A 21,930-nucleotide genomic window follows, 5' to 3' on the forward strand; every position below is an offset into this window, starting at 1 on the left:
CTCTTTGTAGTGACAAACCTTAACAACATACTGATAAGCAATAGCACTGTTTTCATTTGTCATTAACTAAAATGCACCATTTTCTCATTACTCAAAAGTTGTACAAAAGTTACATAACCTCCCCATAATTTATAGGTGACAAAGGAAGACCCAAATATTATAAAAGGGTTAGACTGACTCTTGAAAGATTCCAGGGTCTAGCAAGGTTTCAAAAGATTGTAAAGACCCAGGATTGAAGATATTTAAAATGCTGTATGTCATTGAATTTTTTTGGTCACACTTCACTGTCTCAAATTCAAATGGGTTTGGCTGTCAACGGGCTGTCACAAATTAATTGGCACCTCCACCACCCCACCTTCTGAGTGGTACGTGAAATAGTGGCATAATTTACAATCCACAGCTTCTCAGATTATGTTAAATATGCTGCTCTGTAATTCAGTACACAGTGATTCATCCTTTCTAAAAATGTTTAACATTTAAATCCTAGTAATTTTCCCAACTGAAAAAAAATGCTGGCAAAACTATTTGGCATTTTAAATTTTAGCTTGAGCATCACAGCCTCACAAAGGGTTAGAATAAGTGATGTGGAATGAGCTTTTGGGTCCAGTTCCATCTCTCATCCACTGGCAGAACTGTAAGGAAACTGAATTCACACTTCTGGGCCTTGTTTCCTCATCTGTAAAATGAGAACATGCAATCAGATGGCTTCTAAGTCTTCCAGTCAAAAACAAGGGTGACTTACACCACTGAGAGGGTATGTCACTGCAGAGATTCCAAAGCCATGCTGCTCTGTGTTCAGGACACAGCCAAAGCCAAAGCCCAAAGTCAGAGGAGCATCTTCTGCAGTTGACAGCTCAGACTCCACTGCAGCCACCTCTGCCCCATCAAGAGCTAAACTCCGAATTCCAAGCAGGAAACAGTTTTTTTACAACTTTAGTGAGTGACTAGGAGAGAATAATGCTTCAGTCTGGGGTGATTTGTAAACTTTGTCAAAAAAAAAAAAAAGGTAGCACTCTACTAGCTTGAGTTGATGTCTACTATAAATTTTAAATATTCAAGAATTGCAACAAGGGTTCACTTCAAAGTCTTCATGATTGACAAAGCTCTGGATTCTGGATTCTGGTGCTCTGGGTGCCTCTTTTCATGCCACAGAAGCACTAGCTGGAGAAAGTTTTCTTCTCTGAAAGAAAATTACAAAGAAATTTCACTTGAATGACCCATTTGTGTCCCCACCCACTTTTACATTCAGAGTGTGTTCAACCAGAATGAGTGTGCTTAGCCAAGGAAAAGAAAGGGTGAGGAATGGAAACTCCAAGCAATGAAAAATAGAAGGCGATGATAATGGAAATGCTTTATGGTAGTTAACACATGTGTTTATATTTTTGGGAGGGGTACCAGGGATTGAACTCAGGGACACTGAGTCACATTCCCGGACCTATTTTGTAGTTTATTTAGAGACAGGGTCTCACGGAGTTGCTTAGGGCCTCCCTTTGCTGAGACTGGCTTTGAACTCTCAATCCTCCTGCCTCAGTCTCCGGAGCTGTTGGGGTGTTTATATTTTTGATACATGTTCTTTAAATTCAAAGATTATAATGTCTTTACCTCAACATGTTAGAATTAAAATCAGGAAGAGCAGGTTAAAATACAACACACACACACACACACACACACACACACACACACACAAACAGAAAAATAGCTAAATAGTAGCTAAACTCAACAACCATCGAACAAATCATAAATTCCTAAATCTTTCTGTTTAAATCTTTACTCCCAAGGTTCATTCAAACTATTTTAAATATTATAATAAGTTTCATAAGTTGTTTAACTGGATTATTAACAAACCAGGCTCACTTCTTTAAGATTCTCTGTAATTTGGCCAACTGCACAGGTAGATGTTGAGTCTCTACCCATTGAGCTGGTGCAAACATTAAAATTATATAACTTGAAAGAGAAAGAATTCAAGTAAATGTGTCGCATTAGCATTCCTGCACTCATACATCAGATGCTTGGACTCTGGGGAGCCAGAGTTTGGGGTCAATGCAATTATTATTCTACTAGAATATAAGCTTTACCCAAACAGGTAAGGGCAGAAAAGAAAGGTTAAAAAATTAAAAAGTAAATAAAAATAACTAGAGACTGCCAAAGCCCTGCCCCGTAGCCATCATCTGCTGTGTTCTGAAGAACAGGTTTCCCCTCTGAATTCCAAGTCTTTGACTGATTTACCATGTTCTTGCTCTGCCTCTAATCAGGGCTTTGCACCTCTTAGAGAGAAAAAGTAGGCTTATGAAACAAAGAAGAAATGACAGGTTGTAAAGAGTACAATTTATTTGTAGGTCAGAAAATTATACCTAGTTAGAGAATGGAATCTTTCATGTCTTCAATTTTCATATCTTTTACAGCCAAGTTGCTTAAATATGAACTTGTATTTAAATATAAACAGATACTAGTTAATTATTTCTATTTAATTAAGACAATTTGGCTTATATCCTATACAGCAAAGTGACTGTAAGTCACAAAGTAGGTATTTTTAGAGGATTGAAGCAATATATGATCTGCTAACTTCCAAAAACTTTTCAGTGGCTAGAATACCATGGGAAATTCCTTTAGAGCACTGTTGTAAATCCTGTTTTGTGTCAGATCGGGTGCACTCCTGTACTCCCAGCTGCCCGGGATACTCAAGCAAGAGAACCACAAGTTGAAGGCCGATCTGGGCCTTTTAGAAAGAAACTGTCTCAAAATTAAAAAATAATTTTTTTAAGGGTTGGGGATATAACTCAATGGTAGAGTGCTTGCCTAGTATGTGTGAGGCCCTGGGTTCAATTCCCAGTATCACAAACAAAACAACCTGTTTTGTTTCATAACTGACAGAAACTGTTACTAATACCAAGCCAGTAAGGGCAGGAGGGAGGCTGGTCCAGTTCTCTTATGATTTTCTGTATCCCACTGATCTACTTCCTGTGATTCCCAAGAACAAACAAGATCAGGAAAATGCAAATAGACCAACTCTTAAAATAGTCTTTCATCAAAAAAGTAATACATTTTTTTTTTGTAGTTAAATTATAAAACAGGATAAACAAAAAGGAAAACTACTATCTGTTTAGGTATATAGCCTTTCAGACTTTTTCTTTGCTTGTATATGCCCATAGAGTTGTACCCCAGGATAAGCCCATTTGGGTAAAAAAAAAAAAAAAAAAAAAAAAAAAAACTTTATGAGGAGTTTCATTGAGTGTTTTGTTTATTTGTTTGTTTGTTTTGCAGTACTGGGATTGAACCCAAGAATGCTCTACCACTGAGCTATATCCCCAACCCTTTTATTTTTTATTTTCACATTGTACAGACTGATTTTGAGTTGGGGCATGTTCCAAGCACCTGAGTGCCAAGGAGAACCAGCCACCACGAAGCAGTTGGCTTACTAGTGTTCCGCACTCTGCCAAGAATCCTTGCAGTTTGCGGGTTCAGAGCAGTGGCATTCCGGTGGGGGATGGCTCCTGTGACTCTGGGGTGCATGTAACGAGTGTGACATCATTTGCATTGTTTTCAATGACTTCTTTTTACTTGACTCTTCCCCCTTTTAGGGGGAGGGAGAATACACCAACAGCTGAATGACTTAAAACACTGGGGTCCACGCGTGTGTTTGTGAACATGCCTAAATGTTGATGTGTAATAGCTACAAAAGAGCTTAACCAGAGCAGAAGGAATCACAGGATGATTCATTAAGGGGAAATGCCCTCCTTCAAATACATGAGGAGTGTTGCCAGTCACCTTCTGCTTGTAGGATCCAGAGAGACCAGGCGGAAACGACACCACACCTGTCACTGGGCTGGCCTGACGCCAGGCCTGGCTTGTTTGTGGCGGTGTCATAAACAGGAGTCAAAGCCTTCGGAAACACAATAGCCAATCTCAGTGCAACTCGACTATGTGAAAATTAAAGATTCTTACCTTTATGTTACTGATAGAGCAAACTGTAGTCATCGACCAAAGAATAAGCAGGGTCATCTGCAGAGGACAGAACATAAAACAGCATTCTAAATTTTTTTCATGGTAAGATCTTAGCCCTTTTCTGAAAGCTTTGGAAAATGACAACCCCCAAGACAGTGTGGCCCAGAAGGAGGGAGGGAGAAAGAAGGCAAAACATTGATCCTTCCCCAGTGAATCTTTCCCACTGACAAGACAATCCCTGGAAAGGAGTCACACATCAATCCTAAAATGGCAGTCCCTGGGAAGAGGATAATCATTGATCCTTTCCCAATAAATTCTTTCCCAGTGACAAATAAAGCTACACATTAATCCTGCCCCAGTGACAATACAATGACCCCCAGAGGACAAGATAAGCACTGGGCTCTGAGAGCTGAACCTCTCCATCCTTGTTCAGTAAAAACAAGTCTCAAATTTTCACAAACTCTTTCCTGAATGCCCAAACTGACAAGTCATCTTTCAGTGTGACCTATAAAACCCCAACCCTTTCTGTAACTGGTGGCCGTTTTCTACCCAGAAAGTGAGCCCATCCAATGCCTGACTCTGCTGCTGAATAAAAGACAGTGCTGATCCATGAGGTTTGTTCCTGTCTCCGTCATTTGTGCTTACATTTTTCAAACCAAGGTACTCTAAAGCTTTGGGTGACTACCCTTTTGTAAGCAGAAAATGTATCTGGCAACAAAACCTACAAACCAGAGAACATTCTAGAAGTCCCTATTATGACTTCTTGATCCTTCCAGTATCCACAGTAAAGTCATCTTCAAAAATGTACAAAATAATACTCTACTGTCATGTATAACTAAAAATAACAAAAAAATGTTCAAAATGAAGTCCCACATAATCAACTGGTAATTATAAGACAACAAGAAACAAAATAACTCAAATCAATACATTATTCAAAGATATAATTTCAGCACCATATTTTTATCAGTCATTACATTTTTACTGAGCCATCAAACACAGTGTAAGTTGCTTTCTTCCCTCATTCTCTTGAATGCAGGTGGATAACACTTTTTTCCTTTAAATGGTAAATATTCTTGAGCACCTGCTATGTACCTAGGATTATCTTTATCTTTATCTTCAAGAGAAGATAAAGTGCCTATCCTCAGGGATCTTGTAATTATCCAGGGAAAAAAAAACTAACAAAAAATTCTAAGATGTATAATTCTCCCAGAGGAATCCTAGAAATTCAGAGAAAAAAGAGGCCAACCAGTGTGATCAGTGAAAAATCCCATTATAGGCAGTGCACAAAATAAATGTTAAGTTGCATGCTTTCAGATGTCTGTACCTTCCATAAATCACATGTCTGTGTAATTCAAAAGGAATTGTATCTCATGATCCAAGTTGAAATAATCTCTGTTAAGACTATCTTATAATAAGTTTCTATTGGTACTTTAGTAGTTACATTCTCTTAGATAAGCCATAAAACAAACCACCAATTATCAAATTTCACTCTGTGACAAACAGTATTACCATGAGATTCTAATACATGTTCATCCTCTTGGGAATTTAATCCTATTTAATCCTGTCTTTCCCCTCATTTCAAATTTTTTTTTCCATCTTAATGAAAACCTGGACTAAGAATTTCCAAAGGCCTTTCTTGATGTCTTACCTGGTACACTTTTAGGAACTGGAAGAGGTCCTCTCCTGTAAGAAATGAAATCCAAAGTCTTTCACATAAGTTTATGTTATTTTTATAATTTTCTACTTCATACTACAAGCACATTATACTTTTATCAACTCTGGTTTCTGCACTCAAGGGCCAAGAAAGCTCAAACAATCTGCAGCCCTAACCTATTGAAATCTAAGGTGCAAACTCGATATGGGGCCAAGGGGCAGATGCATAGTGGGTTGGAGAGCAGGGTCCTGCCCCTGCAACCCAGTCTGGCAGGCTTAAAACCCCAGCTACGTGGGCAACATCTACTGGTCTCCCTGTGCATCAGTATCTTCTTATATAGACTGAGAAATACAAACAGCTCCTACCTCGTCATAAGAATAAAAATTTCTAATCCACATTAACTATTGTGAACAGTGCCTGGCAATCTTAAATATTGATGGCGAACATGCAATCCCTCCCCAACACTCCCCATCCTTCCTACGACTGGACAGAAAATTCAATAGCTTTGACTTCTAACTGACTTTATGTGAAACAGAAGTTTCTCTTCCCTCAGGATCTGTAATAAGAGAGGCAGCAAACTTTTCCCGTTAAGGGCCCCAAAATGATTTACTTTCTGTCACAACTCTACTCAGCTGTAGTGGAAAGACATACACAATACATAACCCACGAAGAGTGGCTGTGTCCCAATATGTGTCTCTATATGAACACTAAAATTTGAACTTCATATGATTTTCCCACATCGTGAAATAGTATCCTTTTGATTTTTTTCAGTTATTTTAAAATGTAAACACTTAATTCACAGGTCCTACGAAAACAGGTAGATCTGATTTAGTTCACAGGGATCACAATTTGCTGACTCCTGCTGTAAGTAAGGTCTAAGATTCATAAAGGAATAATAATGATCACATTCAAGCAAGACATAGTCCTCCTTGAACTATGGTTAATAAAATCCACTTTGCACTTGTGCAGAAAGCGTTATTTCTAAAAAACTAGCAACCTTGCTAGGCAATGGCAATGGTAGATGTGTTCCAACTGTAAAGTCTTTACATGATAAATATGCACAGTTTAGCTTGTCAATTAAAAGCAAACTTTAAAAAAGGACTATGTTTTGAACATTAACAGTGAAAACATTTATTAGAAGTAATTTCTTCGCGTGAAAGGCAGCTGGTTGTTACCTTGCCAAGTTAGGCCCTGCCGTCTTTCCTGATGGGACTGCGTTCCGCTGGGGGCAGTAGAAGTTCTCATACATGATGGGTGCTAGGAGAGTCATCAAGGAACGAAATGTTAGGACACTGTGTGCCGGATATGGAATGGCCCCCCAAGGCTCATACATTAGAGGTTTGGTCCCCATCTTGGCATTATTGGGAGAAGTGGGGCCCAGGAGGAGATCTGGAGGTCATTGAGAGTGTACCCTCAGAGGAGACTGTGGCCCCTGGTCTCCCTTCCTTCTCTTTTTCATACCCCGGCTGTGAGGAGAACCATTTGTTCTATCATATGCTCCCCATCATGATGTGCTGCCTTACCACAGGCCCAAAAGCAACAGGTCAACCAGCCTCAGACTGGAACCTCAAAACTGTGATCCAAAATAAGCCCTTTCTCTTATAAGTTCCTTTATTTCAGTCAGGAAGCTAACACAGCAAGTGTCTTACATCCTCAATGACATGTGGTAAGAACGACTAATAGAATGACTTAAAGAGTTCTCCCCACCCCAGCTGCCCAGTCACCTGGTGGAACCTGTCCGGTTTTGCGTTGATTGACAAAGTACTCGATGTCCTTCTTGATGCTGCACATTTCTAAAGTTTTACGAACTTGTTCATACATCTAACAAAAAGAAGATAAGTCATTAGGTCAAAGTATGTCAGTGATAATTGTGGCACAGCTCCTTTAAGAAGGAGGTTTGAGCCAGGCACAGTGGGGGGTGGATTTGCATATCTATAATACCAGTGCCTTGGGAGGCTGAGGCAGGAGGATCACAAGTTCAAAGTCAGCCTCAGCAATTTAGTAAGGTCCTCAGCTACTTAGAACCTGTCTCAAAATAAAAAAATGCTGACAATGTGGCTCAGCAGTTAAGAGTTCCTGGAGTCAATCTGTGGTAGCAAAAAAAAATTGAGCTGGGCATGGTTGCACATACCTGAAATCCCAGCCACTCCAGAGACTGAAGCAGGAGTTTCACAATTTAGAGGCCAATCTGGGCAATTTAGCAAGGCCTTGTCTCAAAAATAAAAAGGCCTGGTGGGCATAGTTTAGTGATCAAGGGCCCCGGGTTCAATGCCCAGTACCACACACAAAAACAGAGGTTTGATGAATGGCTGACTCCCAAATTTTGTTCTGAAAAGAAACAAAAAACATGCCCAAGTCCCAAACTAACATAAAGGTTTTGGGGCATTTGTGCTATTAAATTTTTTTAAATGCCAGGAAATAAATGTGTCTTTGCATCAAGACAAAGACTTCAGCTATAAAATGTTTAAAAAAAAAAAAACTGTATTACCAAAAACTAGATACCAAGTCCCATGACACAAGACCAATGCCACATACAAATACAAAGACAACTGCTTAACTTGAAGATAAATTTTTCATTCAATTCTAAGGTTTTCTGGGTGTTGAGTCATTCTCTTAAAAGTGAGTGTCCCATCTAAGTGAGAATGAAATGACTATTTCTCAGCAAAGAAGCTAATGATAAGCTGAGGAGGTGCTCTGGAGTCTGGGGACCTGATGTGGCTCTGCACAAGTAAATCCTAGACAATGGCCATGGAAATATTGCTGAAGAACATCTTCAGCCCAGCAGGGACCATCAGCTTGGGTGTGGGTCAGTCTGCAGAACTTAGTGCTATTCTGAGTGACCTTATTTCCAACTAGAGCAGTTTCTGGGACTCACATTCAAGCTGTGACATCTGTCTTCCATCTGTTAAACTGCCCTTCTCTGCTCTCCGGCCTTAACTCTGAATGTCTTAATTAGAAAGTCATGGTGGAAAAATGGACCAGGAGTCAGGCAGGTTGCATGTATCTGGGCCCTTGTATCAAGTCACTGTGTGGCCTTGGGCAAGTCACTTTACCTCTCTCCATGGGAGCAGGGAGAGAGGATGAACTAATAAGCACTTGTGGTTCTTTCCATCTAATGAGTTCAGTAGGCAGAGCCACAGTCCTCTGTGGAGCCTCTGACTTACTTCATCACTTTTGACACATTGTTGTGACAGCTGATTCATATGTACCCACAGTGCATTCCGGAAGAAGTTTATTCGTTCACATTCTTGAGCCTCCAACACCTACAAAAAGACAGCTATTTGTACATACATATGCAAAGAAAGGAATCATCCTTTAGACTGGCTGTGACTTAAACAGTGTCAACCTTCAATTGTCTGTAAGCTTCTTGTCCCATGGGATAGTACCCCACCACCACCATTGAAGAAGCTCATAAACTCTCAGCACAGAATCATAAATGGATCCTACTGAGCATATTTACATAAATAGAAATGGATAGAGTTCTGAAGGTAAAAAGGAATGATGATCACAGACACCAGTGTTCTAATCTGAGTTCCAGCGGACATTTCCAAATGCCTCATGGACAGATCCCCACGCTCAAAACACTCCCCTCCTACTCTGGGATGAACTAATTCGACAAGCAAGATTGTCATAATTGTTGAAGCTGCTTCATGAAGACAAGGGGGTCCTCCTGCTTATCTTTTGTCTTTGGGTATGTTTAAATTTTTCCTTAATAAAAAAAGTTAAAATAAAAGTCACTGCCTGAACAATACTTTTTTTCATATAAGCAAATGCCAACTTTTAAAAAATCAAGCTATTCAGCCAGGTGCTGGCACCTGGAGAATAAGGCAGTAGGATCTGGAGTTCAAAGCCAGCCTCACACTTAGTGAGGTCCTAGGCAACTTAGTGAGACCCTGTCTCTAAATAAAGTATAAAAGGGGCTGGGGATGTGGCTCAAAAAAAAAAAAAAAAAACAAGCTATTCAACAAAGCGGATGATGTTCTATTCAACAGTTGATATCATACACATTATATGGTTTTCTTAAAAATGTGGAATGCTACAGCTATTGCATTTTTAAACTTTATATAATATAAAACTTGTGCCAGATACAGTGGCACGCACCTGTAATTCCACTACTTGGGAGGCTGAGGCAGATGGATCTCACCTTCCAGGCCAGTATCAGCAACTTAGCAAGACCCTGGCTCAAATTTTAACAAAGGACATGGGAGGATAAAAAGGACTGGAGATCTAACTCAGTGGTAAAGCACCCTTAGTTTCAATGCCTACTACAAAAAAAATTATTATAATATAAAATTTGAAACATCTACAAGAGTAGAAGAACAGTGTAATGAATCCCTGTGCATCTATCACCAAACATTTATCAACACAAGACTCATTCTGTTTTACTGGTATCACTACCAACTACCCTACTGCCTGGATATTTTGAAATAAATGCATTATTTCACCTGTATTTTTATTACAGAATATTCACATAGAATCAGAGAGAGCAACATCGTCAATACCCACCCAGCTCAGTCAGAATGTTGGGCCATGATTGCATCAGATTTTGGTAAACTCCCTGTGGGACCTCCCCACCTTCTTCCCTTCCTCAGAGATAACCTAAATATTATCATTTCCATGCAGGTTTTAATAGTACGTATGCATCTATGAAATGCATATGATATTACTTTGCAACTTTTAAAATCTTATAAAAATGGGCTCATTCCAGGCCTTTCATGAGGCTGTGGAGTTAGGAAAGTAAAGTAGATAAAAGTGCTTTAGTGGTGACATAGTTACCAACAGTATCAACTGGTAGAGAGAGATCAAAAAACAAAGATTAGAAACCACCAAGACCAGGCTGGGGTGTAGTCCAGTGGTAGAGCGCTTGCCTAGTATGCACAAGGCTCTGCCCAGTACCACAAAAAGTAAAATAAAAAAGTAAAGCAGAACTGTACAAAGGTCCACTGGACCTCACACCAAGGGGACACTTAGTGACCTCTGAGAGAGGAGGGAACAGCTACAGGGAAGCAGACCTTAGGCTGGGACAAGGACTGAAATACAATCCTTCAAAAATCATGGTCAGGGCTCAGCAGTGGTAAGAACACAGCAAGGTCCTAAGTTCAATTTCCAGCACCACACACACACACACACACACACACACACATACACGCGCGCGCGCGTGCGCACAGACACGCGGCCATGAAGAAGGCAGCAAGAGCTGGTGGAGTTTAAAGCTAGGAATGAGCTGTGTCTGCATACAAGACAACAGCAGTTCTTGTTAAAAAGAGCTGTGCCCTGGGGGGTGGGAAAAGCCAGCCTGGATGAGATCTTGACAGGGCAGGGAGCTGCCCCTTTTCCCCTCTGACAGGAGAAGGCTGGCTGTGGATCAGTGGTTCTTATATTGAATTCACAGAGGTCACTGGGCCCTAAATCCCAGAGTTTCTGACTCCAAAGGTCTGCGCTTGGTCTGAGACTCTACGTCGCTAACAATTTCCCAGGTGATCCTATACGCATGCTGGGTCCTGGAACCACACTTCGACAGCCACTGGTAAGAAAACTGCCAGACAAGGTGACAGAAACTTGAGGAAGTTTCCAGATTATGTATTTTACATTTTCTCTGGGAAATCATGAGGTCATGAAAGGGGGTAGTGGTGAAATTGAAAAATGACTTCAAAGCCTGCTCACTAGCTCTCTGCTTTCCCCCTAGAGCCCAGCAAGTACTGGCAAGGCTCTCAAAGTACACTACTATACTCAGTCAACCATTCCCTGGTTCAGCTGGTTCATGCCTGCACTGACCAGACCTTAGACTAAAGCTCTGGGCAGAGTTGGACAGCATGGTCAGGATGGGGAAGAGGCAGAGATGAGGCCTGGAAGAAAGTAGTTCAGTTCCTTCCCTTCATCACTGAAATGCCTGATTTCTAACACCCTCGAGCTCTTTAGCTGAATGAGAATTGGGGCACTATAATAAGAGGTGGGGTGCTTCTACAGAAGTAGAGTTTACAGGTTCTAGGCAGAAGCTGGTGCCCTAGGTCCTGAGCAGCTTCCGGTTCTGGTTACCTCACAGGCCTTGATGTGCTCACTCTGCCATTCTTCTCGGATCTTATCCAGCGTGTTGATATGCAGCATGTATGCTTTGTCTGCAAAAGAAGGGAGGAGTGTGGTTTCAGAAACTAGACAGGCTCATCAGAGTTGAGTTCACAAGTCCCCAGGAGCTCAGAACACTGGAAGACCATAATTACATCTTTCACCCTCACATCTTTGTGAAATGAACGAAGGTGGGTGTCACTTTCTTTGAAATATTGAACCAAACGTTGAGCAAGAAATGCCTCAAGAAAGAAGTGAAAGCTGAAGAGGAACCTCAACCAGGGTTTTCTTTGTCTAATACTATTTCTTTCGTTCCCATTGCTTTTCACTTCCAGGAAAACCATCGGACAGGGGATGCAAAAAGGAACTACCCTGAGCCCCAAAGGGGTACTAAGGCACTTCAGTTTGGATTTAGAGACTTCCTAAGGGACCATCCTCACGGCAGGCTGTCTCTTGCAGGATATTCTGGGAAGTAGAAACCTTCACAAGCACCTGGTTAGATTTCTGTGATCGACTGATTCGTGCAAAGCAGATAAGGGCTACCAGCGTTGAAATGGACTTTTAGAAAGAAGTTCCCAAAAGTCAATGTGCACCTGATTACAGAGCAGCTACCCCATGACCCCATACCACCTTTCACTCAGGCCTAACTCAGCAAGACCTCAGTGGTCAGTGGCCAGAATCTGTGCCTAACCTGCTTCCTCCCACTACCTGGGGTCTGCCATTGCTTCCTTCCTCCCCCGTCAATGTCCCTACACTCCTTTCCTTACTTCCTTCTTCCCTTCTGACATCTTGCTAATCCTACTTTACATACATATGTTCTTGTCTGTAAAACTACTTTTCTCAGAGGTTAGGATAACACAAACCCTACCACCAACCCCCCATCCCCAGAGGCAGCCCCCTTACCAGAGTCCTCTACCGCAGTCTTGGAAGTTGCTAGTTTCACAAAAAGCTGTGAGGACAGAAAAGAACAAGAGGTCAGGAATGCTGGACCTGGCAAAACAAAGGTAAAAGCAAAGACTGCCACAAGGTGAGGACAAGTCCGACCAGTCCCTCGTGAGCAAATCATTCAACCTGCCCTTTCATCTTCTCACTCTTAGAAAAGAGTCCTAAAGTATCTTGCCCCTGCCTTCCTGAAGACACACTCCTGCCCTGCAGCTGACCATCTTATACTGATATTTTATAAAATTACATTTCTTCTTTTTTGTTTACATTATTATTATTATTATTATTATTATTTGATTCATTATACACAAATGGGGTACAACTTTCATTTCTCTGTTGTACACGAAGTAGAGTCACACCATTTGTGTAACCATACATGTACATAGGGTGATGATGTTTGTCTCTATTATCTTTCCTTCCCCCTGCCCCTCCCCACCCCTCATTTCCCTCTACACCATCCTTCCTCCCTCCATTCTTCTCTGACCTGCTTCCCATCCCCCCCCACCCCCGTTATATGTCATCATCCATTTATCAGAGAAAACATTCGGCCTTTGGTTTTTGGGGATTGGCTTATTTCACTTAGCATAAACTTACATTTCTAATCCACCCAAGCAAGAGGTGACACAACAAAGAATACAAGAGTTGAGTTTTTAAAAAGTGAACAAAATCAGATCTCTAATGCCACCTCTTGCTCCCCCATGTCCATAATTTGCTAGTGCTTTTCTGCAATTCCAAAAATGTGACAAGGTTTTTTCTGGGTCAGAGGATCATAATAAATTAAAGGAAGACATTGCCAGGGCCTTAGGGTACCAGTCCATTTTTTTAAATTAAGATTCTTAGCTCAAGAGCAGTAGCACACATCTGTAATCCCAGCTACTTGGGAGGTTGAGTCAGGAAAGATCACAAGTTCAAGGCCAGCCCAGGCAACTTAGCAAGACCCTGTCTCAAAATAAAAAAAAATAAAAAAGGGGCTCAGTGGTCCAGCATTTTCCTAGCACATGTAAGGGACTAGGTTCAATGTCCAGGACCACCAAAAAAATATTTTTTTAGTTGACTTTAAACTGATAGATGTGAATCTCAGATTTATCATGTTGTAGGCCCTCCTAGGTACCTTTTCTTGTTGCTTCTGGTTTGCCATGTTGGCACTCCGGTGGACAGCCTGTTCTGCCTCGTCTTTGTCCCGGCATTTCTGCTCATAGTTCTTCTTTGCCTTTATTACAAACGAAGAGAGCAGTGAAACAGGTAAGCAGACTGTAACCCTGAAAAGCAGCCGCCCCGCCTACCATGCCCAGCACAGAGCACCCTAGTTAGTACTGTGATCACCACCAGACCACGGCTCTCAGGGGACAGATGCTCTTTCTTGTCAGTTTTTGAAAGGTCTCTCTAGCTCTAGCCCTCTTCCAAATTGTGGATGGAATGGAAGTTCCATCAAGGAAATAATAATTCCTATTTGGTAACACAAAGTACATGAGCTCTAAAAATTGACAGAAACAAAAGATGGAATTTGAAATAGGCAAAATTAAAATATTTATGTAACTCTGAGATGTGTAACCCAACATTTATATGACATTCATAATCAGAATTTATGTGCAATCCATTTGGTCATTGGTATCAATTCCTTTAAATTATGCCTGTGTATTCTAATGTGATGTACAACCTGGACGGAGGGAAGGGTACCAATGCCTTCATTTCTTTCACTTTGGTATAGTCATGTTCCTTTCTAATTTAAAGAAATTTTGCTTTACACAGTTTACAAGTAGGCCATATTCTATGCCATCCTTACTATCAGTATTACAAAAACTTTACAAAGAAAAATCATTAGTCAATCCAGGAAGTAACTGTCTGTTTCAGCTATGGAAACAGAGCCTTAACTTGCTTAGACAAAGCAAAGCTGTGAATTGAGCAATTAGCAATTTTCTTCATCCTCTTATTTTTTAATATAGCAAGTTAAACAGTGTTTCTCTGTTGTAGCATAGTCTTTTTAATTGTATTTTAAAAGTGTATTTAAAAGTTTTAAAAATATTATATTTAACCCTTCTCCAATTGTTGGTCATTAACTCATTTATAATTTTATTTATTAGTGGAAATCATAGTGAACATGTTCATGCCTTTGCTTATTTGGGGCAATTCCTGAAGAGAGAATCTTAGATTCTTGGGCATAAGATTTATGAGGTATGATCATATATATAGCTCCAAAAACATGTTGCAAAAACACCTTTCTAAAATGATTCCCTAGCTTTTGAGAGATGGAGCAAATGTGCCTTTCCCCGTTCCTCCACATTAGCATAACTAAAATCCCTAAAGGTTACATATGAAACAAATGTCAGAAGACTGAAAGGTAAGAGAAGAAGGCAGACTGACTAGTGACCCTGGCTTCAAAGATCAACCCAACTGAGAATTCCCTGAGTGTCTTTTTGCCCCATTTATCATAGACTACATGCCAAAGAAGCAGATACCCAGAAATGCCAGTACACAAAGGCAAAATAAGCCCAACAAAAGCCCATTCTCTCTAGCCAAAAACACCAGAAAAGGGGCAGCCTGGTGGAACATAAATCTTTAGAAAATAACCACTCTACTGCAGTTAAACACCAAAGAAAACACGGAAGCCCCCACCTGCCCACACGCCAGCAAAGGCCAGTGGTGGCTGCAGAGAGGCGCTACTCCCCTACCCAGGCAGCGTCAGTGAAGGACAAATGAGATCTGAAGCTTTCATTCACATCAGGAAGTAACAAAACCACACAAACAGAGTGCCAGTGGCAGCTAGGTGGGAAACTGGGACTTCCACCCCGACCAAGAAATACCGAGATGGCCCCGACCCCAAGTGGTGGCAGAGGAGGTCTAATGAAGAATCAGGACTTCAACCACCCTTCTGTCCTAAAAGGGCCACACCCACTCTGTGGGGTCAGCAGAGACCAAGGGGGGACCTGAACTTTTACCCCCATACAGCAATGAAAAGACAGTGTCTTATATACCCCTGCTGGAGAGGTGTCAAAGGAAGCCAGCTAACACAGAAGGTTGAAATAAGGGAGGTTTCAAGATGGTGGACTAGAGGGCGGCTGCATTTCACGTTGCTCCAGGATGCAGGATTCAAAAGAGGAGATAGTGAGAGACTTGGGACCAACTCAAAGCCGCCGGGTGAGTCTCTCCTGTTGGGGAGGCGTCCCGGATGGGGAGTAGCCCCGGAACGCAGGGAACTTTGTGAAGTAGAGTTGCTTGGCGAGATGCCCCTCCCCACCGCTGGAGCGGTAAACATGGACAACTGGGAACATCGTAGAGGAGGCGGCTCAGCACAGCGCTTGGACTCGGAGCAACCACTGGGGCTCTGGGCAGCTGCCTGAGGAGGAGCTGCGTGGCGAGCTGTTTGGACTCAGAACGACCGCTTCTGAACACCGGGGGGGCTACCCGGAGGAAGAGGAGGATGTGGCGGGTCACTTGGTCTAGGAGTGACTGCATCAGAGCCACAGGTGGTTGCCAGAGGAGGAGGCGAGTGGTGAGTTGTTTGGACTCAAAGCGACCGCTCCTGAACACCCGGGGGGCTACCCCGAGGAGGAGGAGGAACAAGGTGGGTCACTTGGACTCGGAGTGACTTCCTAGGGCTACGGGTGATTGGCGGGAGGAGGAGACCCGAAGTGAATTGCTTGAACTCCTAGTGACTGCGTCGGAAATCGGCGGCTGTCCGGAGGAGGAGGTGTGTGGTGGGTCTCTGGGTCTCGGAGCTATTGTACGGGGCTCCAGGTGGTGGCTCAGAGGAGGGGCCGCATAGCCAGGCGATTAGGTGCAGAGCAGGGTCCCAGGAGCTAGGCGGCTTCTTGCTGGAAGAGCCGCACAGAGACACGCCTAGGGGCGGAGCGAAGTTTCCAGGACTGCGGGCAGATTCTCTGAGGAGAGGCAGCCTAAGGAGACTCGTCTGCGAAGGGTGAGGCTCCCAGGCCCAGGAGGTAGGTCCGGGCCCCTGGGAACGTTGCAGAGGAAGACAGCCCAACCCAGGCAGTAGTTGTAGATTGAGGGGAACCTCTAGGAAGGGAACTGACCAGCGAGACCTCCCCACCGGGTGAGTCTTCCCTGCCGGGTGAGGTTTTCCCACAAGGACGGTAAAACCAGAGACACAGGCACAAACAGGCCTTGCCTCAGCCTGCAGCCTAGTTCCCCTTTGGATGACCATTGGTCAACAAGTGGAGGCACCTCTGCCCACTATCAGGGAATATACCCCACCTGAGGGTCACCATCCCTAGAGAGGAAGCTTCCTTGTGGAGCACCGCATTATCAACTTCCTCCAAGACTGCAGGCTACTGAAGGATAAGAGGGGATATACTAGCAATCTTCAGGGACATTATAAGTCAATAGAGGAAATCTGCAATATCTTAATGACCCACTGATTCCTGAACAATATGAGAAAACAAGGGAAGAAAATGCCCCAAACAAATCTAGATGTTACATCAATAAAATCCAACGACAGCATAGCAGAAGAAATGACAGAAAGGGAGTTCAGAATGTACATAATTAAAATGATCAGGGAAGCAAACGATGAGATGAAAGAGCAAATGCAGGCATTGAATGATGAGATGAAAGAGCAAATGCAGGCATTGAATGATGAGATGAAAGAGCAAATGCAGGCATTGAATGATAGCACCAATCGACAGTTAAAAGAGCAAATACAGGAAGCAAAAGATCATTTCAATAAAGAGTTAGAGATATTGAAAAAAAAACAAACAGAAATCCTTGAAATGAAAGAAACAATAAACCAAATTAAGAACTCCATAGAAAGCACAACCAATAGGATAGAACACCTGGAAGACAGAACCTCAGATATTGAAGACAAAATATTTAACCTTGAAAACAAAGTTGAACAAACAGAGAAGATGGTAAGAAATCATGAACAGAATCTCCAAGAACTATGGGATATCATGAAAAGGCCAAATTTGAGAATTATTGGGATTGAGGAAGGCTTAGAGAAACAAACCAAAGGAATGAACAATCTATTCAATGAAATAATATCAGAAAATTTCCCAAATCTGAAGAATGAAATGGAAAATCAAGTTCAAGAGGCTTATAGGACTCCAAATACACAAAATTACAACAGACCCACACCAAGGCACATTATAATGAAAATACCTAACATACAAAATAAAGACAGAATTTTAAAGGCTGTGAGAGAAAAGAACCAAATTACATTCAGGGGGAAACCAATACGGATATCAGCAGATTTTTCAATCCAGACCCTAAAAGCTAGAAGGGCCTGGAACAACATTTTTCAAGCTCTGAAAGAAAATGGATGCCAACCAAGAATCTTATACCCAGCAAAACTTACCTTCAAATTTGATGATGAAATAAAATCATTCCATGATAAACAAAAGCTAAAAGAATTTACAAAAAGAAAGCCAGCATTACAGAACATTCTCAGCAAAATATTCCATGAGGAAGAGATGAAAAACAAAGAAGCAAATCAGCAAAGGGAGGAATTATCCTAAAGGAACTGTCAAATAAAGGAGGAACCAAGTTGTGTCAAAAAAATAAATAAATAAATAAAATTTTAAAAATGAACCAAATGACCGGGAATACAAATCATATCTCAATAATAACCCTGAATGTTAATGGCCTGAATTCATCAATCAAAAGACATAGACTGGCAGATTGGATTAAAAAGAAAGATCCAACAATATGTTGCCTGCAAGAGACTCACCTCATAGAAAGAGATACCCATAGACTAAAGGTGAAAGGATGGGGAAAAACATACCATGCACATGGACTCAGCAAAAAAGCTGGAGTATCCACACTCATTTCAGATAATGTGGACTTCAAGCCAAAGTTAGTCACAAGGGATAAAGAAGGACATTTCATACTGCTTAAGGGAAGCATGAATCAGCAAGATATAACAATCATAAACATCTATGCCCCAAACAGTGGCTCATCCATGTATGTCAAACAAATCCTTCTCAATTTTAGAAACCAAATAGATCGTAACACAATAATACTAGGTGATTTTAACATGCCTCTCTCACCACTGGACAGATCTTCCAAACAAAAATTGAACAAAGAAACCATAGAATATATAGAATTTATAGAATATACCATCCAACCAAGAGCGAATACACTTTCTTCTCAGCAGCATATGGATCCTTCTCTAAAATAGACCATATATTATGCCACAAAGCTAATGTTAGCAAATACAAGAAGATAGAGACACTACCTTATATTCTATCAGATCATAATGGATTGAAGATAGAAATAAATGAAAGAGTAAAAAACAGAAACTACTCCAACACCTGGAGATTAAACAATATGCTATTATATGATGAATGGATAACAGAAGATATTAGGAAGGAGATTAAAAAATTCTTAGGGGTAAATGAGAACAAAGAAACATCATATCAAAATCTCTGGGACACTATGAAAGCAGTACTTAGAGGAAAATTTATTTCATGGAGCGCATTTAATAAAAGAAGTAAAACTCAACAAATAAATAACCTAACACTACAGCTCAAAGCCCTAGAAAAAGAAGAACAGACCAACACCAAAAGTAGTAGAAGACAGGAAATAGTTTAACTCAGAGCTGAAATCAATGAAATTGAAACAAAAGAAACAATACAAAAAATTGACAAAATAAATAGTTGGTTCTTCAAAAAAATAAACAAAATTGATAAACCTTTAGCCACACTAACAAAGAGAAGACGAGAGAAAACCCAAATTACTAAAATTCGGAATGAACAAGGAAATATCACAACAGACACGACTGAAATACAAAACATAATTAGAAGCTATTTTGAAAATCTATACTCCAACAAAATAGAAAATTTCGAAGACATCAACAGATTTCTAGAGACATATGAATTGCCTAAACTGAACGAGGAGGACATACACAATTTAAATAGACCAATTTCAAGTAATGAAATAGATGAAGTCATCAAAAGCCTACCAACAAAGAAAAGTCCAGGACCAGATGGGTTTTCAGCCGAGTTCTACAAAACCTTTAAAGAAGAGCTCATTCCAATACTTCTCAAAGTATTCCATAAAATAGAAGAGGAGGGAACCCTCCCAAACTCGTTCTATGAAGTCAATATCACCCTGATACCTAAACCAGACAGAGACACATCGAGGAAAGAAAATTTCAGACCAATATCCTTAATGAACATCGACACAAAAATTCTCAACAAAATTTTAGCAAATCGCATACAAAAACATATTAAAAAGATAGTGCACCATGATCAAGTGGGTTTCATCCCAGGGATGCAAGGTTGGTTCAACATCAGGAAATCAATAAATGTAATTCACCATATCAATAGACTTAAAGTCAAGAATCACATGATTATTTCGATAGATGCAGAAAAAGCATTTGATAAAATACAGCACCCCTTCATGCTCAAAACACTAGAAAAAATAGGGATAGTGGGAACATTCCTTAACATTGTAAAGGCCATCTATGCTAAGCCCATGGCTAATATCATTCTAAATGGTGAAAAACTGAAAGCATTCTCCCTTAAAACTGGAACAAGGCAGGGATGCCCTCTTTCACCACTTCTTTTCAATATCGTCCTTGAAACTCTAGCCAGAGCAATTAGACAGACCAAAGAAATTAAAGGGATACGAATAGGAAAAGAAGAACTCAAACTATCTCTGTTTGCTGATGATATGATTATATACTTAGAGGAACCAGGAAATTCCACCAGAAAACTTTTAGATCTCATAAGTGAATTCAGTAAAGTAGCGGGATATAAGATCAATGCACATAAATCTAAGGCATTTTTATACACAAGTGATGAATCTTCAGAAAGAGAAATTAGGAAAACTACCCCATTCACAATAGCATCGAAAAAAATAAAATACTTGGGAATCAATCTCACAAAAGAGGTGAAAGACCTCTACAGTGAGAACTACAGAACACTAAAGAAAGAAATTAAAGAAAACCTCAGAAGATGGAAAGGTCTCCCATGTTCTTGGATAGGAAGAATTAATATTGTCAAAATGGCCATACTACCAAAAGTGTTATACAGATTCAATGCAATTCCAATTAAAATCCCAATGATGTACCTTACAGAAATAGAGCAAGAAATTATGAAATTCATCTGGAGGAATAAAAAACCCAGAATATCTAAAGCAATCCTCAGTAGAAAAAGTGAAGCAGGGGGTATCGCAATACCAGATCTTCAATTCTACTACAAAGTAATAGTAACAAAAATGGCATGGTATTGGTACCAAAATAGAAAGGTGGATCAATGGTACAGAATAGAGGACACGGACACAAACCCAAATAAATACAATTTTCTCATACTAGACAAAGGGGCCAAAAATATGCAATGGAGAAAAGATAGCCTCTTCAACAAATGGTGCTGGGAGAATTGGAAATCCATATGCAACAGAATGAAACTAAACCCATATCTCTCACCATGTACAAAACTAAACTCAAAATGGATTAAGGACCTTAGAATCAGACCAGAGACTCTGCATCTTATAGAAGAAAAAGTAGGTCCAGAGCTTCAACATGTCGGCTTAGGACCAGACTTCCTCAACAGGACTCCCATAGCACAAGAAATAAAAGCAAGAATCAATAACTGGGATAGATTCAAACTAAAAAGCTTTCTCTCAGCAAAAGAAACTATCAGCAATACAAAGAAAGAGCCTACAGAGTGGGAGAAAATCTTTGCCAATCATACTTCAGATAGAGCACTAATCTCCAGAATCTATAAAGAACTCAAAAAATTCTACACCAAGAATGCAAATAATCCAGTCGACAAATGGGCTAAGGAAATGAATAGATACTTCACAGAAGAAGATCTACAAGCAATCAGCAAACATATGGAAAAATGTTCAACATCTCTAGTAATAAGAGAAATGCAAATCAAAACTACACTAAGATTCCATCTCACCCCAATTAGAATGGCAATCATCAAGAATACAAGCAACAATAGGTGCTGGAGAGGATGTGGGGAAAAAGGTACACTCATACATTGCTGGTGGGGCTGAAAATTAGTGCAGCCACTCTGGAAAGCAGTGTGGAGATTCCTTAGAAAACTTGGAATGGACCCACCATTTGACCCAGTTATCCCACTCCTCGGTCTATACCCAAAGGACTTAAAATCAGCATACTACAGAAACACAGCCACATCAATGTTCATAGCTGCTCAATTCACAATAGCCAGATTGTGGAACCAACCTAGATGTCCTTCAATTAATAAATGGCTAATGAAACTGTGGTATATATATATACAATGGAATATTACTCAGCCATAAAGAATGATAAAATTATGGCATTTGCAGGCAAATGGATGAAATTGGAGAATATCATGCTAAGTGAGATAAGCCAATCTCAAAAAACCAAAGGACGAATGATATCG

The 21,930-nt window shown here is 40.7% G+C and overlaps 1 protein-coding gene across 1 annotated transcript in view; it reads right to left on the reverse strand.

Moving 5' to 3' along the window:
* Positions 1 to 263: 263 nt before the first annotated feature.
* Pstpip2 (proline-serine-threonine phosphatase interacting protein 2) overlaps positions 264 to 21,930 on the reverse strand; it is a 76,550-nt gene continuing 54,883 nt past the window's right edge. Inside the window, exons 7-15 of the mRNA XM_047526518.1 lie at positions 13,713 to 13,811; positions 12,563 to 12,608; positions 11,633 to 11,712; positions 8,761 to 8,859; positions 7,321 to 7,417; positions 6,772 to 6,853; positions 5,591 to 5,625; positions 3,943 to 3,999; positions 264 to 1,180 (exon numbers count right to left, since the gene is read on the reverse strand). Of these exons, the coding sequence (XP_047382474.1) occupies positions 3,950 to 3,999; positions 5,591 to 5,625; positions 6,772 to 6,853; positions 7,321 to 7,417; positions 8,761 to 8,859; positions 11,633 to 11,712; positions 12,563 to 12,608; positions 13,713 to 13,811 (588 nt within the window). The 3' untranslated portion in view covers positions 264 to 1,180; positions 3,943 to 3,949. The remainder of the gene's footprint in view (positions 1,181 to 3,942; positions 4,000 to 5,590; positions 5,626 to 6,771; positions 6,854 to 7,320; positions 7,418 to 8,760; positions 8,860 to 11,632; positions 11,713 to 12,562; positions 12,609 to 13,712; positions 13,812 to 21,930) is intronic.

Source organism: Sciurus carolinensis, chromosome 15 (genome assembly GCF_902686445.1).
Source record: "Sciurus carolinensis chromosome 15, mSciCar1.2, whole genome shotgun sequence".
Lineage (NCBI taxonomy): Eukaryota > Metazoa > Chordata > Mammalia > Rodentia > Sciuridae > Sciurus > Sciurus carolinensis.